Consider the following 23760-nt stretch of genomic DNA (forward strand, 5'->3'; position numbering starts at 1 on the left):
TATCTGAAGCAAAACGGAAACAAAGTAGAATATGACATGATTTCTGTTTTTACAGGCGTGCAATCTAAGGAGATAATAGACATTAATGATTAATATGAAACAGGTGGTGATAGGACTATCATAGAGCTGCAAGAGTTTTGCAGAGAATACAGAAGCAGGGCCAGTTAATTCTTCCTGGGGACCTGGGAAAACCTCCACACAGGTGACACTGGAGTGCTAGGTGTGGTATTTCAGAAAATGCTGGGAAGCAAAATTAGAAAAGTCTTTGTACTGGAAAGAATTCTGATGATATAGAATTAGGCAGTTTATAGAACTCTGAAAAAAATAAAGATTGCTACGTATCTTATTTTTAGGTAATCTTATTTAAATAACAAGTATTATATAACCCCCTGAAAATCAAATTTTGGGAAAATGATCCTATTCAGCTGAAGGGCTTCCCTGACAGAAGAGAATCAGTTCTAGGGATGTTTATTCTTCAGGATCTATAGGCACAGTGCATAGGGCCTATGAGGTTTTCTAGGAACTAGACACATATTTGAAACATGGAAAAAATCCATAGTCAAAATTAATGTGTTAATATAATTATCCACAAAATGTAGTATTTCTTTGACAAATCAACTGCAGTTCAGTCTTACTCAGTTTTATGAATTATATTTAATGTGGGATGTACGCCCTTAGAAGTGAAAGTGCCTAAAACTCTGAGGATTTTATGACAGCTTTGCTTGGTTTAGGTCCTGAAAACTGTCTGTTTATTCTGCGCAATTCCAAAGGCAAGACGTAATGGGTTTGGGAGGCACAAAATAAATCGCCCCTTGCACACCACTTCTAACTTGAGAGCCTCTTTGTGCCAGCCCCTTTAAATCAGTCCCCCTGAAATGGTGGCTTCTTTTACTGTTTGTGGGCTAGGGTGAACTTATAATGTAGACATTTTCCAAAGATAGAAGTAAGGACAGCCAGACTGGAAACTTCTCCTAGGAGCAAGTTTCTTCAAAGGCCTCTTGCAGGTTGTCCTGTTACGCACTCAAGGACTCCCAGTGCCACCTTATGGACACTCAGGGAATTGCAGGAGGGTTTTATTTGTCAGTACAGAAGGGGACCAGAAGCCGTAACAATCCTCTTTGATCCAGGGATCCAAGGACTTTGAAAGGTTACTTCTTTATACCGCTTTTCCCTTCATGTAGCGCTGACCTACATGAAGCGTATTCCACAGACCTACTAGAAATTCAATCAAGCAACTGACATTTTAGTTAGACCTTCTTTCTTTGGTCTGACTCAGTCTCTTGGTTTGGAGGTAAACCTGGGATCAGGGCTTAAATTCTAATTTTAATCCTCAATGCTTTACTCTTTTCCCTTACCAGAATTTTTTCCATATTGAATAATATTACTATCTACTAAGCCTGCTTTTCTCTAAGCAAAATAAGTATGCTGTGAATTATTTCAGTCAGAAGAGTTGGGAGATATGTACAGATATTTTTTTGGTTTCAGGAATTGGTTTAGATGTGTTTGTTTTGAGTGTGGATTTTGAGGATAATAGCATGAATGGCCTTGGTACAAGGGAGTAGGGCGCTGCTTTGCAGTATGACTTTAGATGAAGAAGAAAGGATCCCCTATCCCAGTAGTGCTCTCCCACTGGCCTGTCATCACATCTTTATTTCACCAGTAGAGGCAAACTGGCCCTGGTTAGAGGCCACGGTACCCAGGGAGGGGGGGTGCTAACGCCCCCAAACAGCTTACCCTCCCAGATATCCATGTGGTTCACTCTGCCCCTTTTTTCAGATCTCTGCTCAGAGGTCGTCTTATCAGTGAGGTCCTCCCTGACCACCCTAGTTAAAATGGCACCCACCCCTGTCTCCTGTCCTCTCAGGACTCCCTGTCCCTCTTCCCTTCTCTGTAACACTTACCACATCCTGAATCTGGGGATGAACATTTGGGAGAAAGGCTGTACTGCTCAGATACAGGGATGCGCAGTGTGGGGCCTGCCTGTGTTTCAGCCCTGGCTGTGCCACTGAGATTTGGCCTTGGGCCCGTCACTATCTCTTTGTGATTTAGCTACTACTTACCTGAAATGAGGGGGTTAGAAGAGGTGATCATCATATCCTGTCCAAAATTATTATATAGGTTCTATGATGTCAAAATGAACTTGCTTTATTTTGAAGTAAACTCTGTGAAGGCTGGGGCATTTCTGTCTTATTAATCCCAGCACCTAGAACGGCAGCCTGGCCTACAGTAGATGCTTGATAAATATATGTGCTTTGATTTGGCCACAGAGGCCATGAGTTCTTTGAAGGAAGGGACTGTCTCCAAGTTCTTTACTTTTTCCCAGCCTTACTCTCCCACCTTTTCAGTAAGCACGGTGTGGAAAACCAGTTCTGGCCAGCTGTGTCAGGGTGATAACGGAATGGTATCTAAGTAAGCACTTGCAGGACCCCACAGAATGGAGAGGAGCCACTTACTCACCTAAGAGGACAAAGATGCAGGCCAGGATGGCGATGAGGGCGCCGCGGCTCAGCCTGACTGGGAGCATGTAGGCCTCGGGGCTGCAGGACAGGACGTGGCCGTCGTCGTCACAGCTGCACACCTGGACAGTCAGCGTGCCCGTGCTGCTCAGCACCGGCTGCCCATTGTCCGATATCAGGATGGGCAGGTAAAAGACACTCTGCTCCTGCTGCCGGAAGCCAGACCTCCTAGTTAGAATCCGGGCAGTGTTATCTGAAGAAGACAGGGGTTCCAGGATCGAAAAAGAAGAGGGAAGAGGAGAATGAAAGAACCAACAAGAGAATTAATTTTTTGGATTGAGGAAAGCAAGGGGGCAGGAACTGGGTGGGGAAGGAGAGAGAAGGGACAGCATGCCCGGGAGGCGGTTAGCTACAGCCGCCGTTGGGTTTGTTGGGATCAGCAGTTGGATTCAGAAACCAAGATTTTTGCTTGCTTCTAGGGAAAACCCTGAGGCCTAGGAGAGAGACCTTTTTTGAGAGTCTGTCTTACCCTTTGTGACAAAGTGCCCAGGGCGAACTGTCAGACTTCAGATCTAACTGAAATGTCCCTGGGGGAACTTGACAGAAATGAACAGTCACTGGCGACTTGTGGTCCCTGTTTGTTCTAGCTCAGCAGCTTTCCAAGGCCCTGTGCTGCTTTGTGCCCCCAGGAAAAGAATGCTGAGGAGCCCACGCGGCTGTGGCACGTTGCTTATTTTTGCCACTTTGGCTGGAGTTCAAGTCTTCTGCTGTTTTCTTTTATGCCTTTGAAATGCAGTCACCAACTCCTGTGCTTTCTGATGAACCTGCTCGTTTAGCCGAAGCTTATTTGAAATCCCCTAATCATATGACACACCCTGTTATTTCCCGCTAATTGGTGGTCTAAGTTTAAGCAATTAATATGAATTTGGTGAAAATTCAATACTAGTTTTTTCCCCCAGTTTTTTTTTTTTTTTGAAGGATTTTTTTAAAAAATTTATTTATTTTTGGCTGTGTTGGGTCTTCGTTTCATGCGAGGGCTTTCTCTACTTGCGGCAAGCGGGGGCCACTTTTCATCGCGGTGCGGGGGCCACTCTTCATCGTGGTGCGTGGGCCTTTCACTGTCGCGGCCTCTCTTGTTGCGGAGCACAGGCTCCAGACGCGCAGGCTCAGTAGTTGTGGCTCACAGGCCTAGTTGCTCCGCGGCATGTGGGATCCTCCCAGACCAGGGCTCGAACCCGTGTCCCCTGCACTGGCAGGCAGATTCTCAACCACTGCGCCACCAGGGAATCCCCTTTCCCCCAGTTTTAAAGGGGATTAGCAAAATTGTTTCTATGTTTCCACAAAGCTGATACGTGTGTGTGTGTGTGTGTGTGTGTGTGTGTGTGTGTGTGTGTGTCTGTCTGTCTGTCTGTCTGTCTGTATTTATATTTGCCTAATGTAATGTTTTGGGATCTTTTTAAATCTATGTTCTCAAGTTTTCTTGAGTGGGTTTGACTTATAAATCAGATATATTTTCTGGAAAGCTGGTATCTTATTCAACAGAGGAAAAGTTTGAGAGATGTGGTAGGACATATAATCAGTGACTCTTAAAGCTAACATCATCAATATGGAAGGTCCTCTGGATGTGTTTCACATTTCACAGGGAAGAGTCTAGAACGTCACAAAAAATTCTGAGTCTAACCAAAGTAAACATTATTGATATCATACCAATATCAATATTTCTGGACATAATAAAGGATTATACTTTTCTACCCTCTTGAATTTGGGCATGTCTGTATCATTTGCTTTAGATGATGAAAATGAGCAAAACTGATTCGTGTCACTTCCGGGCAGCAGCATGTATCAATAGTAGCTGGTATGTGATTCTTATGCTCTCTTGCCTTGTTGTAATAGATGAAAGAACATTTGAGATGGAGAGCCAGGCAGCCTACACCTGGACAGCTGTCCCTGGTCACCAGACCCACAGTCAGCTTTATGTGAGCAAGAAATTAACTTTAGTTGTGTTAAGCCACTGAGATTTTGGTGTTGTTTGTTCCTGCAGCCTAACCTAGCCTATTCTGACTAATACATAATTCCTTAATTAACTTTTCCACCTCCTCCTCCCCTTGTTTTATCATGAGAGCAGTTGTTTTTTGAGAGCTTATGTGCAAGGTATTTAGACTTTACATGCAGTATCTCATTTAATCTTTACCACCATTTGGTGAGATAGTGATAATCTCACCCTTTTACAGTGAGAGTTAAGGCCTAGAGAGATTATGTAATTGGTTCAAAGTCACTAATTTAGTAGGACAGCTGGGATTTGAACTCTGGTCTCTTGACTCCAAATACATATTCCTTCCATTGTGCTGTGTAACCACTTACTTAGTTTTGTAACATTAATGTTGAAAATTATTCAGCTAATTGAAATCTCTTCCTACTTTGGTACAGGCCTTTTCCCTCTTACTTCCTTCTCAGTGGAGAAAGATAGCAGTTGGTTACCAACCTGAAGATTATATTCATATTTCCACCTACCACACAATCCATCTTCTTTTCTGTTTTCCAGATTTAATAGCTAAGTACTAGTAATTTTGCTTCACAGTTTGTTTCATTTTGTTTTTGTCAGAAGTAAAGTTTTTCTCGAACAGAAATCTTTTTTAGTTTTCATTTTCATCAAGGGCAGTTCATCAGACTTTTAGAAAGCCGGAGAAGAGCTGAATTTCATATAAGTATTACATTATGCCTACTATGCATCATAGATTTCTTGATCTCAGAATTATTTAAGGTTAAGGAAAAAAGATCAGAGCATCACATTGCTGAGACTAGTCCTACAAAGGAGCTGCCAAAATGTAGCCACTTGCAAAATTTTGTTGAATATTATAACTGGAGCTTGAATAACCCATTTGGAAATAGTATCCAAGGTGACACACAAATTTTGTGTGTGTGTGTGGCGAAAACAGGAGGTCTCAACTTCCAGTCCCAATTTTAATGCTTACTCACTCTCTATTCCATGGGCCATTTACTTTCTTTCCTTATCTATCAGATGAGACAATGAGAATCATCAGAGGCATTAGTAACTTTCTTAAGACCTTATAGGATTATTATAAATATCAAATAAAGCAAAGTATGGGAAAATGCGTGTGAAACTGTGAAGTATATGGACAGTCCTTTTCACAGTGCTTTGGGGATAAAGAAAGGCTTTACTTGAAATAATACACTGTTGTGTTCATAAATGAATATCATGTTTTGGGCACGGGAGTTGGAAGGCTTGACAGTAGATCCACCACATCAGGTGTTGGTCAGTTTTTTTAATGAGCCTCAGTAAAGGATACTCGAGGGATAAATTGTCATGAGGAGATTAAGAGTTCATTCTTTCTATTGAAGATGTTCTGACTTCCGTTTTGACAAAAACCTTCCAAGAGATGAGTCATTTCTTTTTACAGTAATCAGGTTCCAGGGGCCCATCTTTTTAAGGTATTGGCTCCATGAATTGGTGCCCAAAGTCATTGTTAAGAAATTTGCAGCATTTTGCTGCATATTTTTTCTGTATTGATTCAGACAAATATCAGAGTGGAGGAATAGAGTGACACTTAGCTGAAAATTTGAAGAAACAGTATAATGTATTATTTTTTTCCCCAGGGTTTCTACTATGAAACCTGTCGTAGGGAATTCCTTGGTGGTCCAATGGTTAGGACTCCATGCTTCCACTGCAGGGGCAGGGGCCATGGGTTTGATCCCTGGTCTGGGAACTAAGATCCTGCAAGCCTTGTGGCACGGCCAAAAAAAAAAAAACCTATCCTGAAGGGTCTGAAACAACTTTTTGCAGGAAGGGTTTCCAAGTGAAGCAGATAAATGAATAATTCAAAATTTGACCCAGTAAAAAATATCAGGATATTTAATTGTAGCACTCCTGTTGTTGTAATTTATATTACTCTTCCTTTCAGAATTATCATAGTGATTTGATGATTTTATGTAGATGATTAAAGGGATGACTTGGAAGGATGCTTTCCATTTAGAAGAAAACAGGTTTGATATTCTCTAGTTTTAATAGCAGAATATCGTGTGGGGTGGATTTAATACTTTAAGTCCCAAACAATTGATTTTTGAACTAAGACTAGGTATGCCTAAATCATGACTTTTTGTTACCCTTTGTTTAGATTGTTATAAAGTGACAGCACTTTAGAATTGGAATAAAAATGAGGCCACCACAGCCCAGAGAAGTGATGCCCTCCCTCTCCAAGGTCAAACAGCTAGTTGGTAGCAGTTAGCAACATAAGGGGTTCACTTGACAGATTTAAATTATTTTTTCACTTGCTCTGACCTTTCTCTGAAAATCTTCTGGCCAGAGTACAGAAGCCCCTCCTTTTCCCATCTGTGCCCAGTGAAGAGTGTGCTAGGTCTGTGAACTCCTTAGCTGGTCTGAATGCTTTTTGGAGTAGAGGGGTCTAGAATTCCATTCCAGCAAAGATGTAGAGGGAAGCACTTTCTGGAATAGGGAACCCCACCTGACTGTTCTTTCTGAATCATTCCAAGATAATAAAGTGGTTTCGGTGCCAGAACTACCCGTTGTGTTCCTGTATTTGTCCTTTGCTCTTAAGTAACTCAAAGGTTACTTAGCCTTTGTCTCCCTTTTGTTCTGGGAGCTCTCACTGTTTCCCCCTTTGATCCTTGCTTAGAAGTGTCACTCAGGTTTTTCTCCTTGGGCCTCTTCCTGTCAGCTTTCTCAGATTCTTCCTGTAGTTAAAGAACATACAAACATGGCTGCTCTCTGTGGGGATGAAGGAAGCCTGTGTGCCTCGCACAGTGTCTGGCCCAGAGCCCGTGCTCCAATGTTTGAGTGAACTGACTGACTGAGTAAAAGTTTCAGAATCAGCAGAGGACGTTCTTTGTCTTTGATGTTCTGAAACAAAACTTTAAAAGACCGTACAAATTAACATGAATGTCTTTTGTGCTGTTCAAGAGCAGGTGACCTCTGACACTGTTTGCATGGTACAGGAACCCAGAGCTTCCAGCCCACGCTGTAGAAGAGCATCGGCAGGCAGCTGATTACCGTGGTTGTCCCTTACGGTGAAGTTGGGGTTGTTAGCAGCCTCAGGAGCCAAGCTGTAGTAGAAGTGCTGGCCGTCGCGTGGGTCATCTTGGTCCACTGCGCTCACTGTCTGGATCAGCTGAGGGAGGGACACGAAATCAGGCGAATCAGAGTCAAAAGAAAAGCTTCAAGGGCGGGGGGGGGGTCCCAAACCCTGAAATCCAGTAGTAGATTGTTTTACCCAATGAGGACATCCTGAAACTTCCCTCGGCAGTCTCTGTGCCATCACACAGTGCAGAATTGAATTTTGGTTTATTGTTGGGCCTGAGTGTGTTAACAGGCACAGGGTAGATGATACCTGAATGCCTCAGATGTTAGACATCGACATAACACACTATTCTCACCCCAGGTCTGGCCCTTTTTAGGCAGTTGAAACAGAAGACTTTGAGTGAAATAATTCTGGGATGCCACAAGGTCCTGCCTGTTTCCCAGTTCTTTTGTGCCCTCGCCTCACCTTCTTAGCCTCACATTTGGGTTAATATTTCATGGTCAGATTGCTGTCTTTGAGAGGCCTCTGTTTAAAAATGACCAGTACCTAGTGGGAAGTAAGCAGACACTACATTGATTGTGTCAGGTTAATGGAAAACAGACGTGAGGGGATGGGTCGCAGAGCAGTCACTCTTTGTTGGCAGGGAGGGGAGCTAGGCAAAGTGTAGAGCACAAGACCCCCAGGGTGGGCTGTATAGAACAGACTGGAGTCAGAAGCAAGGCTTGGGGCTGAGGAGAGCAAGAGGTGGGGTGGCTTCCTCTTGAGCTCTTTGGCCAAAATTTTGCCTTTTCCATGTGTTTTTCAAAGTCGTAAGTTACCATGAAGGTTATGAAGATCAGGATGGAAAAGTTCCTAAAAAAAGCAGTGAGAAGTGACACAGTTGCAACACTGGCAAGCAGAGTGGGGGGATATAGAACAGGAGTCGAAGGGGTGGTCTCCCTCCTGTGTGTTTGCTCTCCCGCCAACCAATGGCACAGACTCCCCCCGCCCCTCTCGGGCCTGGCCCTGTAGACACCACACTCCTGCTGTCAAAAGCTGGCTATTAACAAGGTAGAAAATGGAACATTCAAGGTCAGCTGGAGGGCTGGGGTGGGCTTGCTTCGTCTTTCTTTCTTCATCTGTAAATTAAGGAGGTAATGCTATCCTCACAGTGTGTGGAAGATTACATAACAGAGGGGAAAGCTTCCAGCAAGGGGCCTGCTGGTAAGCATGGTGTTGCTCAGACCCCCTTCAGTGAAGGACTTGATGCCTTCACCTGTCAGTCTCTTTGGCGGTTGCCTCAGTTGCTGAGAGCCACCTACCCACAGTCACCACATCCTTCCAGGACAATCCATATCCAGTGACTGATGCGATAGTATAAAGCCTGGCCACCCCATCTCACCTCAGGAGAACCCTAGTCCTAGAACTCTGTGAAGTCATCCAGGGCTATTAGTGGGTCTGCACTGCAGCTGGACTTCTCCTTTTGCCCAGTCCTGCAGAAGTTCTTCCCTTCCATGGGCGTTGGCCCCAAGGGCATGCCTTAATAAACATCTTAGACCAGAGCTCTATCTCATTTATGCCTCCTGGTGAACCCAACTGGCAGCGGGGCTCTGTTGAATCAAAAGTTCGGGGGGATGGAGTTGCAATAAAGGGGAAGGATCAGGAGAGCACTGAAGATAAATCTGCCCCACAGTCCAGCCTGGTGTCAGTGCTGCTCGTACATGAGGGTCACCCCACTGCCCCATTCCTGCCGAGACAAATCCTGTACGTTCCATCTTGCGCATGGGGCCAAACACGTGAAGACATGTTTCTTCATGAATGTTATAAATAGGTGATTATGTATAACTTGGCAAACAGAAAGTCATTTCAGAACATCTGACCTATGAAATTGTATATATGCATATTGGTGATGTGGGGACCTGAGGCATATGATGGGTTGGTTACAGGGCTTTAAAGAATGGGTGAGCGATGATACAGGTCGGGAGCACCAGAGCCTGCTCTCCTGGCCTCCCCTCTCCTGGCAGGTCTGATTTCATCCTCAGCCCCACTTGCCATTCAAGATTCTGCTCAGCAGGTTTCATGCCGCCCTCAGCCTGCACCAAAGACGTTGTCTGATTTCTTTCTGGGCTTCCTTTCTCCCTAAGAGGAAAGCACACATCCCAACTCGGCAGATACAAAGCTAACGACAGTGTATGACAAATCTAACACAAGGAGGCCTGATTCTTCATAAACCAGACGTACCTACTGAGCTGCATGCTTTTGAAAATCTTCAAAACATGTCCCAGAGCCAAAATCAAAGAGTAGGATTTACGTATCTTGGGCTAAAGATGACAAATATGACAGACTATGATAGACTTGTGGCTCACGGTCTGAACTTGGAAGTCACAGATAAACCGTGCTTCAGAGGACTGTATAATAGACAATTAGAAGATGTATATAGAAATGTAGAAATGGGAGGTGTTCTTGTGTGCTGCAAAAACAAGAGAGGTGGTAACATGCTATTAACCTGTCCTTCTGGACTTCCCTGGTGGTGCAGTGGTTAACAATCCTCTTGCCAGTGCAGGGGACACGGGTTCGAGCCCTGGTCCAGGAAGATCCCACATGCAAGGGAGCAACGAAGCCCGTGCGCCACAACTACTGAGCCGGCACTCTAGAGCCCGTGAGCCACAACCACCGAGCCCATGTGCCACAACTACTGAAGCCTGTGCACCTAGAGCCCGTGTGCCGCAGCAAGAGAAGCCGCTGCAATGAGAAGCCCGCGTACCGCAACGAAGAGTAGCCCCCGCTCGCCGCAACTAGAGAAAGCCCACGCGCAGCAATGAAGACCCAACGCAGCCAAAAATAAATAAATGAATAAATAAATAAATTTATATATATAAAAAAACCCTGTCCTTCTATTCTGAAGCCCGTTAAGAAAGGAAATGTTTCACTTTTGGGGAATGAGGGGTTTAATTTATTGTGCTACTATTACTCTTTATATTACAGATTAAAAATTAGTTTCTTGTTATATTAAAATATAAAGTATTATGTTTGTCATATTATAATGATAATCTTACATAAAACAAAAATTTATGTATGCTGTTTCTATAATATATAAGTAAATTGTCATGTTACAATAAAAAAATTATTAAAATAAAGTCCCAAATCCCTTCACTCAAATCTCAACTACCTTAGCACAGTAACTATTGCTATTTTTGCATCCTGCCTCCCAATTTTTGTGCACATGCAGATACAGTTTTACATAACTTCAAGCATGTACATGTAGTTTCTATACCTCCTTTCTTATAATAACACAGATAATTTCTTATGCTGGAAAGCCTTCATTGTAACTTTATTAGCTGCATAATATTTCAGGTCTTTCTAGACTAGAAATTCAATAGATATGGAAGTAGAATTATCTTAGACTTGTTGATAAAAAGTTTGGGCATGCTATAGACCATTGCAGTGGGTTTCAAGAATCAATGGATGAGATAATTTAGATGAGAAGGACTACAGGACACATTTTTTTCCCTCTGGAACAAGGGAGTCACTTTTTCTTTGACTGAGTAGAATGGTAAAGATGCGTTGAGTCAATCTTTGGTGAGTTCAGGAAGCTAATAAAAGTTTTGGTTGTATAGACAGAGTCTGTGCAGTGGGATGTTTCAGGAGAGTGAGAGAAGTGGAAGCAAAAGCTGTGTTACAGTCGGAAAGCCTGAATTACCAAAGCGTGTGTCCTTGCCATGTGCACCCAACGCCCCCAAACCGGAATCCACAGGACCACAAAATATGCTCAGGGGAAATACATTAGGGAGGATTGAAGAGTCTTACAAAAGCAGGAGCAGAAGAGGAGAGATTGCCTGTGATCTGAGGTATGGAAGGGTCGGCAGCAGCCTGACACATACGTTAATAACGTGGCCATTCCAAGCACAGTTTGGATGTTTTTCAGTTACACCACTTGGGATTTAGTCAACCCAATATTCATTTAGGTTTAAAAGCAGACTTAAAAAAAATACACAAATATATCTGAAGATTATGAAACTAAAGCTGTTTCAAATAAGTAGAAATTTGTTCCTTCAGATGCCTTTCCTTTCAAAACTTTACATGACATGAGTGGTACTAAGAAAATGGATGTTTTAATTGAGGGAAGGGAGAGAGTAGGTAATTCTAGGTAACGAAGTGTTCTCAGAATAGGGCAGGCAGTCTGTAAACTTGCTGCCAGAAGGAAGGGAGGTAGGAAGATATAAAAACTAAACTTTCCTTACTACAAACACTTTCAAGGATGAGTGCTAAAATGAGAAAAAGACTCTCCTTTTTTCTGCCGATCTTCATCTCCATGGTCCCTCATTTCCAGGACCCAGAGCCCATGTTACTGCAGTTGGTTCCATACAGTTCAGTTACAGGGTGGGTAACTAACTACCTGGCTTCACAGGTGAGTAAGCCCCCTTGATTCACAACCTTGTTTAGACTATAAAATGTAATGGAGGCTCGAAATAGTTGTCTTAACAAATAAACTGTTGCAACCTGATATACAGAAGTTGGGGACTCTCTTTTGTAAACTTAGTTTCTGGAGTCTAAATTTCTTTGATGGCAAATCTGGTTATCTGAAACAGTTGTTTCCACATGTTGGGGGTTCACCAAGGTGCACCCTCACAGGCTGCCTTACCTGCCCTGCTTTGGCATTCTCACAGACAAAAGCTTCATAGAATCTGGGGAACTTTGGAGCATTGTCATTCACATCTAAGACTTTGATTGTGACAGGAACGCTTCCAACCTGGGAAGGATTGTCTAAAAGCACACACAAAACAAACAAACAAAAACCAAAGGTGAGGAGGGTTCAGAAATGCAAGAAAGCAGCTCTTTGTTGGAATAGGAATTTACCTCCTCATTCTGGTTTTTAAAGGAATGGGTAAAGTACATGGAAATAGCAACACAAGGATGCAGGGGTTGCCTATTAAGAGTGTGGCCAGAACATAAGCATGGGCAGGACGAGTTTTGTGTTGGAGAGTGTGTGTGATATCAGGAGGTTGAGGGGAGGGATGAGACTCGGGGGGAGCAGGTATCACAAAATGAATATTAAAAAGAGGTTTTGAATTTCTCACTTGGCTCATGCTTCAGATTCTAGAATTGAAGGCAGGTCGCACCCTGAGCAGTGAGAGTGGCACCAACAAGCTCTTTCCCCAGGAACTATACTCAGCATCAAGCTGCCATATCTTTGAACTGTGTCTGTGAGCATTTGTGCTTTTTATTTTGCTCATCCGTTAGCAAGATGTGTCCTAATGTAATTGCTTCTTCATTTTACAGCATTTTGGCTTACAAAAGGTTTCATAGGAACACTTTACTTTTGGATAGTGGGAAAACCTGTAATCAGTTCTTTGAATTACTGTTTCAGAAGGTTTCAAGTTATTCATGGGATTACAGATAACACTGCACATTTATTTCCACCTATGGACTAAGGGAGATATTATAGGATCAAACACACACCAAATCTGTATCTTTGGCTGGGGTAGGAGAAGTTACTCGTAGTCACTTACGGGGAAATACGTCCTTTTGGTCTGTTTTTTCATTGGCGTTACCACACAAAGATAATTTCACAGCCCCACTAATGCCCCTCCTGCCTTTTTCTGTTTTGGCCACCATCCCAAGAAGACAAAATAGAAATCATAAGACACAGAAATTATGCTTAGTAAATAATTGTATTAAACCTCAGAATGCCCTGTTCTTTTGGTTCATTTTTTTTCTCTCAAATGTCTATACTGTGTTTTTCTCCTGAATATTTCTATTGCTTGGTTACCAGAAGTGCTGCCATATTTACATTTTTTTCATTGTAACTTGGTGGTGCTTGTTTATACAAGGAATAATGAAAAATTCAGAAAAACATCAGAATAAATGTGATCCATAGTCCTACCACCAGAGAGCTCCATTGTACGTTATGTATATTACATGTGTCCAAACTCTCCAATACACACACACACACACACACACACACACACACACACACACACACACACACGCACTGAAATTAAAAAAAAATAAAGTTGAATTTAGAGCTTTAATATTTTAGGGCAAGATTATCCTTGTCATTGAAATATACTTTGAAAGCATGGGTATTAATATCAACATGATAGTCTCATTTTACTGTGTGGCTGTACCATAATTTATTTAATCAAACTCCTATTATTAGACATTTAGGTAATTCCCCCCTATTTTAAAATAACAATGCAGTGGACATTTGGGTACATAAATCTTTGTTAATATTTATGATTATTTCCTTAAGATAATTATTAAAGGAGAATTCTTGAGAAAAAGAGTATGAATATATTGGGGGATCTTAATACAAAGATTAGTTACCAAATTGCTCTCGTGAATGGCTGTACATACTTCTGCCAATATGTTAGTATTTGTCATTTCCCTTAATCTTTCTCATCACTAGGTGTTATGAAAAATATGGAATGTAGTAGTATATAATCTAATTTGTGTTGAGATTATAATATGTTAATTTAGTTTATGTTAGTTTTAATTTTATCTTTAAGTTTATGTTAGTCTGTCTTTTGTTGTAAGATGTCTGAAATTCTTAAATGCATGTGTGTGTATATGTATGTGTGTAATAAGGGTGATATGTTTCCTTTCATCCAATAATAATATTTTATACTATTTGTGCATTCCTAATCTTATTAAAGATTGAAAGCCTCTTAGAGTTCTCAGGAGTTGTCCCTTTTCTTCATATAGAGGTCTAGCTCTTTGGTTTAAGGATGCTATTTTTTGTGCTGCTTTTGCATGTTTTGTTTGTGTGTTTTTATCTCTAGCACAGGATTAGGTATATAGAAGATCCTCAATAAGTATTTGAACTAAATACATTCATTCACTTGCATAAACCAGGATTTCCATTCCTTTCCATAAAGAAGATAATTTTTGTTTCAGCAAGCTCTAGAAACTTCCACTTTCTCCAGTGCTTCTGTTTTGTCACTGTATGGAGAGCAGTTTTTTTGTTTTACTTACTCATTTCCATAGCAAGGACAGTGATATTATGCCAAGAAAACTCTTCCCGGTCAAGGGGTCTCGCAGTCATTAGGGCACCTGTTGTAATGTCAACATAGAAGAACCTTCCAGGGTCACTGCTTCTGTCAATGGAATATCTGTAAAAACAGAGATTACACACATCGTTTTATTTGGATAAGCATACTGTGGCATATTACATGAGAGAACTGAGTGCATGCCCTGTGGAACAGGATAGTTCTCAGTTATGGGCACTTGGAAGACTGCATTGCTGTTTTATCTGTCCAAAAACCCTCCCCGCTCCCCCAAAAGAAAACCCCAAACACAAAACAACAACAAACTATTACTGCTTTAATTTCCTCATTCATAAAATGAAATAAAACAGGGTGCCAAAGACTTAGGGTAGTTTTACACTTTTTAAAGATCAATTTCAGCTGTTTAAAGCTTAAAACTGCCCTAAGACTTTTGGGACACTCTGAATGTCAGCCCCTACATATCTTTGTTCAAAACAAATTTTATTCAAATAAGTCCAGAAACGATAAATTGGAACTGGAAAAGGTATAGTTACGTGGTTCCGGTTCCTGTAAGTTGTATCAACTATTGAGAAGGGAAGATTAGAATCAGGTCTTTTGTAAACATACTAATGACTGACCTGCTGTCAAACACATTAACGGTATTTGCTAGATGGGATGTCCTTACCTGTGGAATGTTACTAGCAAGATGGACCAGGTCTGTCTAGGTTGCTTATTGTAAAGAAGCCTGGAATTTATGAATTTATTGGGCACAGCGTGCTGGAAAATGTCATGTGAGCTATGTAATTAATGGGGTATAAAAAGTAGATGTTCCGGGCTTCCCTGGTGGCGCAGTGGTTGAGAATCTGCCTGCCAGTGCAGGGGACACGGGTTCGAGCCCTGGTCTGGGAAGATCCCACATGCCGCGGAGCAACTACGCCCGTGAGCCACAATTGCTGAGCCTGCGCGTCTGGAGCCTGTGCTCCGCAACGGGAGAGGCGGCTACAGTGAGAGGCCCGCGCACCGCGATGAAGAGTGGCCCCCACTTGCCACAGCAACAGAAAGCCCTCGCACAGAAACGAAGACCTAACACAGCCATAAATGAATGAATAAATAAATAAATGAATAAATTAAAAAAAAAAAAAAAAAAGTAGATGTTCCATAATCAAAATGGCTCCTTCTGTTCAAGCATTGCACTTCATCCTTTGCTTACACTTTTCATATTCAGTGTGGACCAACATGCATCCTTATACAGGAAAAAGAAGGATAGTTACAGGCACCTACACCTGACAGTTTCAGACCTCTCTAAGGAAAGAATGCTTAGCTCATATTTTGCTGTTGTTTATATCCTTTGAGTCCTTATTTACCTTGATATTGGGTAAGATCTGTAATTCCTGTTGAATCTGATTTGGCAGTCTGACCCTTTGTATTATCTCACCTAAGTTGTCTTACCTGGTGCCCATATTAGGAGATCCACTAAGTATGGAGGGAGTTTCAGGCATCTGTATGTTTAAAAACCTTCATAAGGGATTTTGATATGTAGCCATGATTGAGAACCATCCTTTAGAATCTTACGTAGTCCTTGGTAATGGCCAGTAGTTATGATCGCTGCCGTTTATTGAATACCAGGCATTTTATAGCTTCTTTTTAAAAAACATACATATATTTTTAACATCTTTATTGGAGTACAGTTGCTTCACAATGCTGTGCCAGCCTCTGCTGTACAACAAAGTGAATCAGCCATACGCATACATATGTCCCCATATCCCGTCCCTCTTGAGCCTCCCTTCCACCCTCCCTATCCCAGCCCTCTAGGTGGTCACAAAGCACCGAGCTGACTCCCTGTGCTATGCGGCTGCTTCCCACTAGCTCTCTATTTTATATTTGGTAGTGTATATATGTCCATGCCCCTCTCTCACTTCGTCCCAGCTTACCCTTCCCCCTCCCCACGTCCTCAAGTTCATTCTCTACGTCTGCATCTTTATTCCTGTCCTGCTCCTAGGTTCTTCAGAACCATTTTTTTTTTTTTAGATTCCATGTATATGTGTTAGTGTATGGTATTTGTTTTTCTCTTTCTGACTTACTTCACTCTGTGTGACAGACTCTAGGTCCATCCACCTCACTACAGATAACTCAATTTCGTTGCTTTCTATGGCTGAGTAATATTCCATTGTATATATGTGCCACATCTTCTTTATCCATTCATCTGTCGATGGACACTTAGGTTGCTTCCATGTCCTGGCTATTGTAAATAGTGCTGCAGTGAACATTGTGGTACATGACTCTTTTTGAATTATGCTTTTCTCCAGGTATATACCCAGTGGTAGGATTGCTGGGTCGTAGGGTAGTTCTAGTTTTAGTTTTTTAAGGAACCACCATACTGTTCTCCACAGTGGCTGTATCAATTTGCATTCCCACCAACAGTGCAAGAGGGTTCCCTTTTCTCCACACCCTCTCCAGCATTTATTGTTTGTAGATTTTTTGATGCTGGCCATTCTGACTGGTGTAAGGTGATACCTCAATGTAGTTTTGATTTGCATTTCTCTAATGATTAGTGATGTTGAGCATCCTTTCATGTGTTTGTTGGCAATCTGTATATCTTCTTTGGACAAATGTCTATTTAGGTCTTCTGCCCATTTTTGGATTGGGTTGTTTGTTTTTTTGATATTGAGCTGCATGAGCTGCCTGTATATTTTGGAGATTAATCCTTTGTCACTTGCTTCATTTGCAAATATTTTCTCCCATTCTGAGGGTTGTCTTTTCGTCTTGTTTATGCTTTCCTTTGCTGTGCAAAAGGTTTTAAGTTTCGTTAGGTCCCATTTGTTTATTTTTGTTTTTATTTCCATTTCTCTAGGAGGTGGGTCAAAAAGGATCTTGCTGTGATTTATGTCATGGAGTGTTCTGCCTGTGTTTTCCTCTAAAGAGTTTTATAGTGTCTGGCCTTACATTTAGATCTTTAATACATTTTGAGTTTATTTTTGTGTATGGTGTTAGGGAGTGTTCTAATTTCATTCTTTTACATGTAGCTGTCCAGTTTTCCCAGCACCACTTATTGAAGAGGTGGTCTTTTCTCCATTGTATATTCTTGCATCCTTTATCGATGATAAGGGGACCATATGTGTGTGGGTTTATCTCTGGCCTTTCTATACTGTTCCATTGATCTATATTTCTGTTTTTGTGTCAGTGCCATGCTGTCTTGATTACTGTAGCTTTGTAGTACAGTCTGAAGTCCAGGTGTCTGATTCCTCCAGCTCCGTTTTTCTTCTCAAAATTGCTTTGGCTATTCGGGGTCTTTTGTGTTTCCATACAAATTGTGCAATTTTTTGTTCTAGTTCTGTGATAAATGCCATTGGTAGTTGGATAGGTATTTCATTGAATCTGTAGATTGCTTTGGGTAGTATAGTCATTTTCACAATGTTGATTCTTCCAGTCCAAGAACATGGTATATCTCTCCATCTGTCTGTATCATCTTTACTTTCTTTCATCAGTGTCTTATACTTTCTGCATACAGGTCTTTTGTCTCCTTAGGTAGGTTTATTCCTAGGTATTTTATTCTTTTTGTTGCAGTGGTAAATGGGAAACACTCCCATTTCTCTGTGAGATTTTTCATCATTAGTATATAGGAATGCAAGAGACTTCTCTGCCTTAATTTTGTATCCTGCTACTTTACCAAATTCATTGATTAGCTCTAGTAGTTTTCTGGTAACATCTTTAGGATTCTCTTTGTATAGTATGATGTCATCTGCAAACCGTGACAGTTTCACTGCTTCTTTTCTGATTTGGATTCTTCTTATTTCTTTTTCTTCTCTGATTTCTGTGGCTAAAAATTCCAGAACTATGTTGAATAATAGTGATGAGAGGGGGCAACCTTGTCTTGTTCCTGATCTTAGTGGAAATGGTTTCAGTTTTTCACCATTGAGAACGATGTTGGCTGTGGGTTTGTCACGTATGGCCTTTATTATGTTGAGGTAAGTTCCCTCTATGCCTACTTTCTGGAGAGTTTTTATCATAAATGGGTGTTGAATTTTGTCGAAAGCTTTTTCTGCATCTATTGAGATGATCATATGGTTTTTCTCCTTCAGTTTGTTAATATGGTGTATCACATTGACTGATTTGCGTATACTGTAGAATCCTTGCATTCCTGGGATAAACCCCACTTGATCATGGTGTATAATCCTTTTAATGTGCTGTTGGATTCTGTTTACTAGTATTTTGTTGAGGATTTTTGCATCTGTGTTCATCAGTGATATTGGCCTGTAGTTTTCTTTTTTTGTGACATCTTTGTCTGGTTTTGGTATCAGGGTGATGGTGGCCTCGTAGAATGAGTTTGAGAGTGTTCCTCCCTCTGCTATATTTTGGAAGAGTTTAAGAGGGATAGGTGTTAGCTCTTCTCTAAATGTTTGATAGAATTTGCCTGTGAAGCCATCTGGTTCTGGGCTTTTGTTGGAAGATTTTTAATCACAGTTTCAATTTCAGTGCTTCTGATTGGTCTGTTTATATTTTCTATTTCTTCCTGGTTTAGTCTCGGAAGGTTGCACTTTACTAAGAATTTGTCCATTTCTTCCAGGTTGTCTGTTTTATTGGCATATAGTTGCTTGTAGTAATCTCTCATGATCCTTTTTATTTCTGCAGGGTCTGTTGTTACTTCTCCTTTTTCATTTCTAATTGTGTTGATTTGAGTCTTTTCCCTTTTTTTCTTGATGAGTCTGGCTAATGGTTTATCAATTTTGTTTATCTTCTCAAAGAACCAGCTTTTAGTTTTATTGATCTTTGCCATGGTTTCCTTCATTTCTTTTTCTTTTATTTCTGATCTGATTTTTAGGATTTCTTTCCCTCTGCTACATTGGGGTTTCTTTGTTCTTTTTCCTCTAACTTCTTTAGGTGTAATGTTAGGTTGTTTATTTGAGATTTTTCTTGTTTCTTGAGATAGGATTGTATTGCTATAAACTTCCCTCTTAGAACTGCTTTTATTGCATCCCATAGGTTTTGGGTCATTGTGTTTTCATTGTCATTTGTTTCTAGGTATTTTTTGATTTCCTCTTTGATTTCTTCAGTGATCTCTTGGTTATTTAGTAGCGTATTCTTTAGCCTCCATGTGTTCGTATTTTTTAGTTTTTTTTTTCCTGTAATTGATATCTAGTCTCATAGTGTTGTGGTCATAAAAGATACTTGATACGATTTCAATTTTCTTAAATTTACCAAGGCTTGATTTGTGACCCAGGATATGATCTAACCTGGAGAATGTTCCATGAGCACTTCAGAAGAAAGTGTTTTCTGTTGTTTTTGGATGGAATGTCCTATAAATATCAATTAAGTCCATCTTGTTTAATGTGTCATTTAAAGCTTGTGTTTCCGTATTTATTTTCATTTTGGATGATCTGTCTGTTGGTGAAAGTGAGGCATTAAAGTCCTCTACTATGATTGTGTTACTGTCGATTTCCCCTTTTATGGCTGTTAGGATTTGCCTTATGTATTGAGGTGCTCCTATGTTGGGTGCATAAATATTTACAATTGTTATATCTTCTTCTTGGATTGATCCCTTGATCATTATGTGGTGTCCTTCTTTGTCTCTTGTAACAAACAGTCTTTATTTTAAAGACTATTGTCTGATATGAGAATTGCTACTCCAGCTTTCTTTTGATTTCCATTTGCATGGAATATCTTTTTCCATCCCCTCACTTTCAGTCTGTATGTGTCCCTAGGTCTGAAGTGGGTCTCTTGTAGACAGCATATATATGGGTCTTGTTTTTGTATCCATTCAGCCAGTCTGTTTCTTTTGGTTGGAGCATTTAATCCATTTACATTCAAGGTAATTATCGATATGTTTGTTCCTGTTACCATTTTCTTAATTGTTTTGGGTTTGTTATTGTAGGTCTTTTCCTTCTCTCGTGTTTCCTGCCTAGAGAAGTTCCTTTAGCATTTGTTGTGAAGCTGGTTTGGTGGTGCTGAATTCTCTTAGCTTTTGCTTGTCTGTAAAGGTTTTAATTTCTCCGTTGAATCTGAATGAGATCCTTGCTGGGTAGAGTAATCCTGGTTGTAGGTTTTTCCCTTTCATCACTTTAAATATGTCCTGCCACTCCTTTCTGGCTTGCAGAGTTTCTGCTGAAAGATCAGCTGTTAACCTCATGGGGATTCCCTTGTATGTTATTTGTTGCTTTTCCCTTGTTGCTTTTAATATTTTTTCTTTGTATTTAATGTTTGATAGTTTGATTAATATGTGTCTTGGCGTGGTTCTCCTTGGATTTATCCTGTATGGGACTCTCTGCACTTCCTGGACTTGATTGACTATTTCCTTTCCCATATTATGGAAGTTTTCAACTATAATCTCTTCAAATATTTTCTCAGACCCTTTCTTTTTCTCTTCTTCTTCTGGGACCCCTATAATTCGAATGTTGGTGTGTTTAATGTTGTCCCAGAGGTCTCTGAGACTGTCCTCAATTCTTTTCATTCTTTTTTCTTTATTCTGCTCTGTGATAGTTATTTCCACTATTTTATCTTCAGTTCACTTATCTGTTCTTCTGCCTCAGTTATTCTGCTATTGATTCCTTCTGGAGAGTTTTTAATTTCATTCATTGTGTCATTCATCATTGTGTGTTTACTCTGTAGTTCTTCTAGGTCCTTGTTAAACGTTTCTTGTATTTTCTCCATTCTGTTTCCACGATTTTGGATCACCTTTACTCTCATTACTCTGAATTCTTTTTCAGTTATACTGCCTATTTCCTCTTCATTTGTTTGGTCTGGTGGGTTTTTACTTTGCTCCTTCATCTGCTGTGTATTTCTCTGTCTTCTCATTTTGCTTAACTTACTGTGTTTGGGGTCTCCAGGTTTGTAGTTCCCATTTTTTTGGTGTTTGCCCCCAGTGGGTCACGTTGGTTCAGTGGTTGTGTAGGCTTCCTGGTGGAGGGGACTGGTGCCTGTGTTCTGGTGGATGAGGCTGGGTCTTGTCTTTCTGGTGGGCAGGACCGTGTCCGGTGGTATGTTTTGGGGTGTCTGTGAACTTATTATGATTTTAGGCAGCCTCTCTGCTAATGGGTGGGGTTGTGTTCCTGTCTTGCTAGTTGTTTGGCATAGGGTGTCCAGCAGTGGAGCTTGCTGGTTGTTGAGTGGAGCTGGGTCTTAGCATTGAGACGGAGATCTCTGGGAGAGCTCTCACCGATTGATATTACATGGGGCCGGGAGGTTTCTGGTGCCCCCGTATCCTGAACTCGGCCCTCCCACCTCAGAGGCTCAGGCCTGACACCCGGCCAGAGCGCCAAGACCCTGTCAACCACACAGCCAGGTACGTGGGGAGTTTCTTGCCTTTTGGGAAGTCTGAGGTCTTCTGCCAGCGTTCAGTAGATGTTCTGTAGAAGCTGTTCCACATGTAGATGTATTTTGATGTATTTGTGGGGAGGAAGGTGATCTCCACGTCTTACCCTCAGCCATCTTGAAGGTCCTCTTGGGTTTAAGCTTGTAATCACATAAATTTGTTGGATCTCAGAGCGGAGTCACTGCATGCCATGCAGGGCCACAGAGGAAGCTCCAGGTTTTGGTTGGGTGACAGAGACAGGAGCAAGAGGAAACTCTAGGCCAGAGCCTTTAATGGGGTTTCTGAACTTGCGTTTACTCGGGAATAGCAGAGAAACTGCAATTCTAGAAGGCACAATGTTGCAAGTTACAGGCCAGTCTGTGGAGAGCTCAGGATGGGCTGTATTTATCTATAGCTTCTTTTTAAGTTCTACAGCATCTCTAGGACGTAGGTATTATCTCACCTAACAGGAAACTAGGACTTAGAGAAGTTAAGTCACTTTCATACAGTTACACAGCTAATAATTTGCAGCTAACAGTAAGATTTGAAACATATATGTGTTTATATATAAACTATTGTATATATATAATATGTAATATACTGTAAATTATATATAAATGATTCTATTTCTTATATATTATATTTATATATATATATATATATATATATATATATATATATATATATAAGCTATTGTAACATATTGGGTTCAAAATTCCATTTAAAGTTGCCAGCGGGTGCAAACGAACCTATTTTCAAAACAGAAATAGAGTCACAGATGTAGAAAACAAACTCACGGTTATCAAGGAGGAAGCGGGGGGGAGTTTGGGATTGACATATACACACTACTATATATAAAATAGATAACTAATAAGAACCTACTGTATAGCACAGGGAACTCTCCTATATGGGAGTAGAATCTAAAAGAGTGGATATATGTATATGTATAACTGATTCACTTTGCTGTAAACCTGAAACTAACACAACATTGTAAATCAACTATAATCCAGTAAAAATTAATTAAAAAAAAAGTTGCCAGCAGAATTCCCTGGTGGTCCAGTGGTTAGGACTCCAGGCTTTCACTGCCAAGGGCCCAGGTTCAGTCCCTGGTCAGGGAACTAAGATCCCACAAGCTGCACGGCATGGCCAAAAAAAGTTGCCGGCAATTGCAGTCTCTATCTTAAAGTTGTTGAAACTGGGAAATACTGCCCATTTGATGGGAGTAAGTCGTTTCTTTACTTTAGTGCATTGTTTTTCAATCTGAAATAAATATGGTGGGTTATGACTAGTGTAGAAAGAACATGTATATGTATGCCAGACTGTATTCCAGTAAGGGTAAATATTGATGGTAAAACTTTTGTTTCAATATATATAAATAGATATATATATATATACAGTATATACCAGTATATGTATTATTTGGTAAAGTATTTTGTTTCAAGTATGTATTTTTTCCTACAGAGATTCAGGATGACTGTTCAGAGAATTAGGAATTAAAGGGAAAGGTGACCACTAAAGGCTGGAGAAGTTGGAAACATTTCAGTTCTAACTCTCCAAGTGTTGGGAAATTTAAATAAGTAAAGTAATGCTTCTCTCTGCTTCTGACCCTGTTACTGTAGCCAGGCACTGCTCTAAACATCTTACCTGTATTGACTCATATAATCCCCACAATAAACCTATGAGGTAGGTACTGTTATCATCCCCATTTTACAGATGAGAAAACTGGAGCATGGAAAGGTTAAGACATTTGCCCAAGGTTGCACGTCTGGGAATCAAACCTAGGCATATGGAATGTATGAGATTGTTTCAGGAAACAAAGCCTTAACTCTTTTTTGAAGATAGATTAAGCCATGATAGCCAACAGTTGACTATTTAATAAAGAATAAACACATGCCTACAAAGTTAATTTAAAATTAACTGGAGCGGTTTTTTTTAGGTATAATTAGTGATTTAGTATTAAAGTTTACTGGCTATTTTAAGATTTGAATTTATCTTAGAAA

General features: G+C 40.7%; 1 protein-coding gene across 3 annotated transcripts in view; it reads right to left on the reverse strand.

Moving 5' to 3' along the window:
* Positions 1-23760, reverse strand: part of CDH20 (cadherin 20) — a 212557-nt gene that overhangs the window by 15505 nt on the left and 173292 nt on the right. For all 3 annotated transcript variants that reach the window (XM_082417959.1, XM_082417957.1, XM_082417958.1), the window contains 4 exons: positions 14465-14601; positions 12132-12253; positions 7483-7600; positions 2458-2709 (listed from right to left, as the gene is read on the reverse strand). In XM_082417959.1, coding sequence (XP_082274085.1) covers positions 2458-2709; positions 7483-7600; positions 12132-12253; positions 14465-14601 — 629 coding nt within the window. The remainder of the gene's footprint in view (positions 1-2457; positions 2710-7482; positions 7601-12131; positions 12254-14464; positions 14602-23760) is intronic.

This window comes from Balaenoptera physalus (assembly GCF_965194825.1).
Source record: "Balaenoptera physalus genome assembly, chromosome: 12".
Taxonomy (NCBI): domain Eukaryota; kingdom Metazoa; phylum Chordata; class Mammalia; order Artiodactyla; family Balaenopteridae; genus Balaenoptera; species Balaenoptera physalus.